The 8,125-nt window shown below is 49.4% G+C and overlaps 1 protein-coding gene across 1 annotated transcript; it reads right to left on the bottom strand.

Moving 5' to 3' along the window:
- Positions 1–5,435: 5,435 nt before the first annotated feature.
- Positions 5,436–8,119, bottom strand: ATP5H (ATP synthase, H+ transporting, mitochondrial Fo complex subunit D). Its single transcript, XM_009279650.2, has 5 exons — positions 7,961–8,119; positions 7,185–7,281; positions 6,250–6,321; positions 5,844–5,906; positions 5,436–5,709 (listed from the first exon to the last, which is right to left on the bottom strand). The coding sequence occupies exons 1-5, from the start codon at positions 8,080–8,082 to the stop codon at positions 5,578–5,580; spliced, it is 486 nt and encodes a 161-aa protein (XP_009277925.1). The 5' UTR covers positions 8,083–8,119; the 3' UTR covers positions 5,436–5,577.
- Positions 8,120–8,125: the final 6 nt, after the last annotated feature.

The raw sequence follows: 8,125 nt of genomic DNA, 5'->3' as shown, positions 1-8,125 counted from the left end.
AGCGTGGGACTTGCCGGCTGCCGTTGCTGTGCTGGAGCCGGGGGACAGTCCTGCAGCCAGGGCTTGGGTGCTTTGCTGGGGAGAGGCAGAAGCAGGGTGCTGTGCAGGGAGGGCTTTCGCTGAGCACCCGAGTCACCCCATCGCCTCACCCGGCCTCGCAAGTGCCACGTGGATCCGGCTTCCCTCCCTCCTCTGCCCTCCACGGCGAGCTGCTGCAGGAGGGACGTTGTGCAGGGTGCACAGTGGAGTCAAGGACCTTGCTGCAACAGGACGCTGTGGGTACCAAAAGTTTGCAGAGCAGCTGGATAGATCTGCAGGTCCCGTGTGCTCACATCCCACCAGCTGCTGGCAGACGTAAGGGATTGCTGGAGGCCAAGTGGCCTCTAGCACCATTCTGGGGGCTCAACGTTGTCCCACCTTCAGTGACACTGTCACCCACCAGCGTAAGCGCCTACAACCAACGCAGCCCTCAAGCCCCAGCACAGAGGCCATCCCTACTTCTCCTCGTGCCCCTTATGTCTGAGTCAAACTCTGCCTTACGGTCCATACGCTTCCCACCTCCTATCTCAGACACAACCAGAGGCCACAGTAATAAGGTGCCATCTACAATGTCCCAGCAGGATGGGACTTTCCAAGCACACATGAATTGGAGCTGCTCCCCTGCAAGGGAACCATCACTTCGAGCACCTGAAGGTATCGCTGCAATCACAGCATAAAAAATAGGGAGTGATGGAGAGGAGGGCGGCTGAGGGAAAGACATACGGAGATGTAAAAAACGTCTCTGAGTCTTTCATCTTAACTGTGAGACTTGGAGCAGCACGTCGAGAGCACGGGAGATCAGCAAGGAGGTAGAAACAGAAAATCAGTGGGTGCGTGAAAGGTTCAGTACTCTGGGAAATGGGGACATGCTCTAACACCCCACAGCCTGGGCTGCTATGGAACAGGACCGGGCTCAAAGGAGAGCAGCCTGTCCCCTGCCTCTCCAGCACCACTCACGTTGCACAAGCACTAATTCCTATTCCATTTCAGGGGGGTTGCAGCAGACTCTCAGCCTTGTAAATGAGACAAGATCTGTTTCTGAGTGGCTCTGGCTCCTCGCCTTTTTTCTGTGGAGATGGGCCCTTTCTTTTCCTCTCCCTCAAATTGTTGGATTTTTTTTTTACTGACCTTATTTTTCCTTTACCACAACTAAAGGCTGCTCCCAAGAGCCAGCTGAGTGCATCAAACCATCAGCAAATTCTTCCTTCCAATGCAAATAAATACATAAAAAGTCTAGCTTCTGTTTACAAAATATCCGTCCCTCATTAATAAATATCAAATCAGCTTCTACATAACAAATGACGTGTCCTGGAACTGTTCATAAGACACACGGTACCATTTGCCTCCTTATTTGGAAGCAGGAGATGATGCAGCGAGCTTTTATAGCTATCCTCACCTTTTCTCTTGGGTCAGGTAAGTTCAAGGGGGATAGAAAAGCTTGGAGGAACTCTGTTCTCATCTATGTGAGAAGGGATTTGCCTGTGTTAATGTTTTCATGTCCACAGCTCCATACCCTTTCTTTTTTGGTGCATCTCTCTCTCTCAGGTTGAGATCTTGCCTGATCCTTTTCTGACTCAAGTGGAATTTTTTTTTCTAGCAGGGGCTGCTCCAAGGGACGTCTGCACCTACTACGATGTTGTTGAGTACCTGAACATTTCCTCTCACAGCAAGCTGCACGCACACATACTGCCCAAGACAAACTTGAAGGAGCCTCTGGAAGTGAAGATGGATTTTATGCTGGTGGCTACTCTCTCTGTGGTAAGGACCTAAAACTCCTGTCGAGTCTTTATTACAGAAGGTGGGGTGATTGCTAGATTGGGATCTGAGCCTTCTGCCAGGCAGGGCTGGGCCAGCAAGGCCACAGGAATGAGAATCAGCCCCTTCCACTTCAGCTTTCTGCTGTTTGAAAGCTTTTTTTGAAGATCTGGAGTATTTTCTCTCACCTACTTCCAGGAAAAAGTCCGGAGGCAGGCACAAACAGCCCGCTTTATACCAGGCTCTAGAAGCAACTGTGTGGAGCGCGTGAACAGAGCAATGCAGTTGCAGGGCACTGGCATGTAAATGTTAGCAATAATCTATTTTTTTTTTCAAACCATTGGCTCATATGCTCCCTCTTCTCTTCAGTCGTAGCACCAAAATCCTTGAGCTCTCCTCCTGAGCTGAGTTTCTGCAACCTGTGCTGTCCACTGCAGGAAGAACAGGGGAGAGCTTCTGGGCTCTGCATTGGATGTACCTAAGAAAGTCAGCTAAATATCTTCCCCTTTGTTTCTCCAGGTTGAAAAGCTCCAGACGGTCACTTTTTACTTTGTGTTGAACCTGGTAGGTCCCTCGAGAGCATTTCTCTCCTGTGATGCCCAGCGTGATGGCTGGTGCCGAGCCCGGCACTCATTTCTCTCCTGCAACTTCTTCCCCCAGGAGTGGAAAAACACTTTTGCAACTTGGGACCCGCAGGATTTCTGCAACATTGCCAAAGTCGTTCTGCCCACGGATACGTATTGGTCTCCCCCCATCTTCATTTTAGAGCGGTAGGTTCCCCTTTCATTTTTATCCACTGGCTTAAGAGAAATACAATGGATGCAAGCTGTTGGTACTGTTGTAGAAATGGGATAAACTCATATGGTTAAAAGTTGTTCCCATGAGCTCTCTGTAACCAAGAACCTCGGAATTTAGATTAATGGTGACCACGGTTTATACAAAGCACTTCGTGGTACTGTAGTATCGTAACATCTCCAGAAATGTCCCACCTGGGCTGTAGTTAAAGCTGAGGAAGCATCAGAGACCAGCAATGTTGTGGAATGGAATGACCCTTAGCAGTTTGTTGTAAGATAGACAGACCACTGTGGGTCTGACAGAGGGATGGGCACCACTGCTAGCTCTTCGGCTGGGGGGGAAGGAAGGGGAGGCAGCTCTGCAGCACAGCAGAGCCAGCAGTGAGCCCCTGCCCCAGGTGAGAGTGGGAAGCAGAGGGGAGAGAGCAAGAAGTTTCCTTAGGAGATGCAGGGGGAAAAAAACAACCACCTTGTGTGTGAGTTCAGCTACTACAAACCTTAGCCCAGAGGCACTCACCAGCCCTTCTTCAAGCCCCAAGCTTCCTCTCCTCACTACCACCTCCCATGGCTGGGTGACAGTGCAGGGCCCCCCCGAAAGGATGCTTAGAGGCCACGCTTTTGTGGGACTGAGGAGCCTTGCAGTGTCTCGGAGCTCGGTCGCTCTCCACTTTTGTTTCCTCCAGAGTGAACGGACAAAACTCAAACTTGGATTATATGGCCGTCATGCACAACGGCAGCTTCGAGTCCACCCAGGCCTTCCAGGTTACCTTAACGTGCAGCTTGATGATCCTCAAGTTTCCCTTTGACACCCAGACGTGCAACTTGAGCATAGCTTCATTTCTCTACCCAGGTACAGTGGCAGGCTGAGTTTTACCATAGCTGGGCTAAATTTGCAGAAGGAGGAATAGATGAGATGGACCCTGGCTAACTCCCGGGTTCCCTTAGCAGCACCACACGCTCACACTTGGGTAGTGGGGTTGAGGTCATGTAACACCAGAAAAAATGAGCTAAAACACTGTCATTCTGTTTTGGCACCTTTTCCAGCAACATCTCTGGAAGCATCTGGATGTTCTGTGGCAAGTCCTTCCAACCTCCTCCAACAAACCACCTGTAATAGGTACCCATCTTCACTGAATAAAAACGAACTGATTTTTACACAGGTACCAACTCTAACGGAGGTCTTTGGGCATTTATGGACACGTTCATGAACACTGAAGTCATGAACAACTAAGCTTTATCAGCTTGCTGGAGTCAGAAATTTCCCCTCTTCCCCACCAGGCAACTGAACGCAGACAGGATTACAGAAAACAATGCCAATTATCAAGGGCTTGCTTTGTTTTCATATTGTTCTGCAGTAGTATTCTTCTGAGGCACCTTCCTGCTCACGATCATGGCTGTGTTAGACACCTTCTTCCTGTTGCACCAGCAGCACAAACCCCTACGCTTCGACAAGGTTCTCAGAAGCTTCCAGCAAGGTAAAGCAACCCATAACCTCTTAAAACAAGTAGGCCAGGTTACCTGCACTTTACTGCAGCTTCCTTTGAGCGAGGGTGGGTTTCCTCAGGGCAACCAGTGCCCCAGGCAGCATCAGTCCTGGTAGTGACCCACCAACCCCCCTATACTGACGCGCTATTTGCTCTTTGCAGATGTGCACACCGAGCTGGCGACGAGAGCCACGAACAACCAGACCGTGAAACACCTCGCCAAGGAAGGCACCCAACTGCTGCGCCTTCCCAAGGCGGCCCCGGAGGAAGGGCGGCCAGCCAAGCCCCACCGGCAACCGCAGGAGCAGGACCAGGACCCGTTTCTGCCGGTTCTGGAGAAGGTGCTTTTCTACAGTCACTTCTTCCTGTCCCTGTTTTTTTTTGCTGTTGTTTCTGTAAAATGGAGCAGCTAGAGACCAGCTCTGCACAGTGCTGGCTCAGTCTTTCTCCGTTGTATTGCTTCTAACCCCTCTACTGCATTTTTTTTTTTTCCTGCTTGATTCATAGAGCTGCAGTTGTTTCAGTTGCCTAAATAAAATAAAAAACCCCACAAACCCACAAGGCACGAGATCTGCGTGCTTAGTGCTTTGTACTCTAGTTCAGTAGAACTATGTATGTTCTTAAAGTATTCTGTGCGCTAGCAAGGTAGCTGAATAAAAAAAATTGTGAAATCACAGAGTAATACCTTCATTTTATCCGTCTGTAATTCTTACCACAAACATGACCATCAGGAAAGGGAGTTAATGCCCTTCTCTTACGGAGACGTTTCCATTTTGGGGAAAGGTGTTTAAGAATTCCACCTCAGACAATTAAATAAACCAGTTCAAGTCTGAAGCATTTGTACTATTGTTTCTGTGAGTTTCAGCGAGATCCACATCATTCAGAAAACCAGGACAGAGAGAGTAATAGGATCACCAGGATTAACAGGGTGATGCCCGGGATGTTTTAAAAAAAAATTCAAAAATAACTATTTTTTTTAAATGTATCTCAACACATCTACACTCCAACTCCTTTTGCAATTGGCTGCACCTAAACCATCACAACCAACCTAGAAAACAGCCCTAGACCTCTGCCTGTAGAACTACTGAGACTTCTCTCCCACTGCATCGGAGATCACTACCAAATACACCCCAGCATCTCAGAAGGCTTTAAACGTTCAACTCCTCAGCAACTGTTTGCCTGCGATGGCAGAACGACGACATTCCCTCCACCACGTGGTTACAGAGGTGAACAGAGAGTTTATTTGCATTACAGAAGATGCAACAGGACTCAGTTTTATCAACAGGTCTAGCTGGGATCTTGGTCCTTGCTACAAAAGCAAGCTCACGGGTAGAAAAGACAAAATCCAGGAAAACTGGGCTATTTGCAAGTTAGTGTATTGTTCCACGTTTCTCAAAACCTTGCAACCTCACGTCTAAGATCTAAGCCACAAACAGGAGGGAAAGCATTTTATTTAAAAGGTCGTAGAGCCTGACAGTCGTTAGACAAACTGCTTCCAGACAAGTTTACAGATCAGCAATCGGTCTGTGGGGCCAGTACGGATATTTCTCCTTGTCCAGTTTGGTTTCAGGGAAGGCTTCATGCAAGTCTTCAAACGTCATCTGTTCAAAGGGAATCATGCTTCTGAGCTTCTGAAGCTTGAAGTGGGAGCAGAAACAAACACGTTACGAGCCACTCGTCAGCAAGAAAGAGCAAAGCACACAGAGGTAAGAACAAGGTGTGTGCCAGGCTGGGTTAAAGAGAGTATTCACTAAGCAAAGTCCAGACTTACTTGTTGCTCATACTGGGCAATACGAGCTTTGGAAGCCTGCACATACTCAGCAGTGCTCTTTGCCTGCAGGAAAGCAGAGGACGTGGGGAACACGGTTATGATAAAGACAGTGACCTAGAGTGAACCTGCAACCCCATGCTTTAAGTTGGCATTAAAATTCATCATTCATCACTAGATAAGTGGACGGAATCTTGATCAAATCCCAAGTAACCAAACCCTTCCACGTGCAGAGATCCTCTTGCTTAGCCAAAAGCCAGAGACACGTGCGAAGACCAGAGCCACGCTCTAGCTCAGGCTGCCCTGCCTGTGCAGACGTACGTACAGAACACCCCTTCCCCCTCACCCCTTCCCATCTTCACAGAAGCCAGAGACAACCCCGGCATTAGGGAACCGTTCAAACACTTACAGCTTCCTGCTCTTGGGCATCAATTTTGGCAGTCTGTGTATCCACCGGCTCAGGAACCTTTAGTGCACTGAACTGTAAATCGAAAATTTTTTATACAGTTTGTTTGATTGAAATAATCCTTCACGCCAAGGTCATTTTCCCTAGCAGCAGGGGAGCATTCCCTCCTTTCTTCCTAGGATATGCTCACAACAGTGTCAGTTAACGAGCTTTCTAAAACTGATCACTGCAGCTTGACTGTGTCCTTCACAAGCAGCACTGCTCACCCGTGCGCCTAAAGCGATCTATTCTGTACTGCATACCGCCACCAGGACGCCTAACAGTACACACCCTCATCACAGCACTGTGAGAGCAAAGCACAGCATTGCAAGGAAGCGAGGAAGTCTAATACCGAAGACTTATCATATCAGACTTATTTCCCCCAAGACAAAGTTCCCAGACCCATCTGAGGTCAGTGGGTCCTCCCAGTCTTGGGAGGCCAATTTTCATAGTGCCAGTGACACCGCACGTCCCTCAGCAAAAGCCTCACTCGTGCTTTTCAATTCCTGCTTATAAGGAGGATGGCAACCCCTGCCGGCATCCGCTAGCTTTACACGTTTCACAGTGTGCAGAGCCACGCTCGCCACCGTCTTCCATTCAGTGAGCGAGAGAAATACTTTGAAGGGTTTCTTCAGGAGAGGCACTACCCGAATTCACTGCTGCAGCCAAAATAATTTATCACGTTTTCTTTCACCAACTTTCTCACCGTAGAGTGCCACAGATTTCCTCCTGAAAGATGGCACTGAAGTGACCTCCTCGAGGTTAGCAGGATGTAAAGCTGGGGCACCTGCTAGCCAACACCAACCTCCTCCACCAATTCTGGTGTTTTCCTCTCCGCACCAAAGACATTCCCCATTTAAACCTCCAAAGAGCAATACCCAGCTGACAAAGATACTGACCTTCTTCTGAAACTCATCCACCATGCCAGCCTTAGCAACAGTAGCCTTGTAGTGAGCCCAGTCGATGGCCGGGGGTTTCTCTGGCAGGGCAGCCAACCTAAAGAGGCAGAGGACAGCAGTCAGGACCAGCGCCAGAAGTGACCTTGCGCTATCATTTGCTCTCTGCCACAGTTACTTTCCAGAGCGTCAACAGAGCCTGCGAAGTTTAGTTTAAGTATTTTCAGGTCCGTTATTAACAAGCAGTGATGAACCGCTTCTGCAAATCTCTCTGCCCTTGAAACAGACTCCTCTATACAGACAAGAGGAGTTCAGCCTGCAGCCCTGCTCCACTTCAGGCTACTATAGAGCACCTCTGGGTGCAGCCCTGCAAGAAAGGATGAGGCAGTTTTCACAACACTGAGCTAGAGGCAATCAGCGATATTAACTGCAACAGCCAACAGCATTTGTATCAAGCAGCGGATGCTGAAGGATTTGAGAAGACTCATGAATTTGCACGGCACTTAACAGAATAACAAAGCTTGCAAAACGTTTTGAACACGCCAAAGCAAACTGTTTTCGCAGGACTGCTTTTTTACGTCACAACTATTGTTTTACTCCGGGAAGGATTAAGTAAAGACGATTCGCCAAAAAAAGCCACCAGCTGTCTTGAAGGTGACCTGTTTTAATGCCTGTCAGGACACGTCTACTGACACCGGCTCAACCCAGCACCACAACGGCCGAAGGGTTCAGCTGAGGGACCGAACCGCCCCACACGCGGGAGCCGGGCAGACACTCACCGGGCCGACAGCGCGTCGCTGCGGGTCTTCAGGGCGTTGAACATGGCCCTCTGGTTCGGGGGCACCCTCTCGGCGAAGGCCGCCCAGTCGATGGCCTTGACGGCAGCTCTGCGGCCCGCCATGCTTCCAGCCTGCGCCCCGGAGAGATGACACTAGGCGGGTTAC

Source organism: Aptenodytes forsteri, unplaced genomic scaffold (genome assembly GCF_000699145.1).
Source record: "Aptenodytes forsteri isolate BGI_AS27 unplaced genomic scaffold, ASM69914v1 Scaffold563, whole genome shotgun sequence".
In the NCBI taxonomy this organism is placed as follows: domain Eukaryota; kingdom Metazoa; phylum Chordata; class Aves; order Sphenisciformes; family Spheniscidae; genus Aptenodytes; species Aptenodytes forsteri.
This window is presented reverse-complemented; position numbering and strand designations above follow the sequence as displayed.

Coding starts and splice junctions, on each gene's coding strand:
- ATP5H (XM_009279650.2), bottom strand. CDS start 8,082: ATGGCGGGCCGCAGAGCTGCCGTCAAGGCCATCGACTGGGCGGCCTTC. Junction 6,322..7,184: donor TGGATGAGTTTCAGAAGAAG/GTCAGTATCTTT, acceptor TTCGATTTACAG/TTCAGTGCACTAAAGGTTCC. Junction 5,907..6,249: donor ATGCCCAAGAGCAGGAAGCT/GTAAGTGTTTGA, acceptor GCTTTCCTGCAG/GCAAAGAGCACTGCTGAGTA.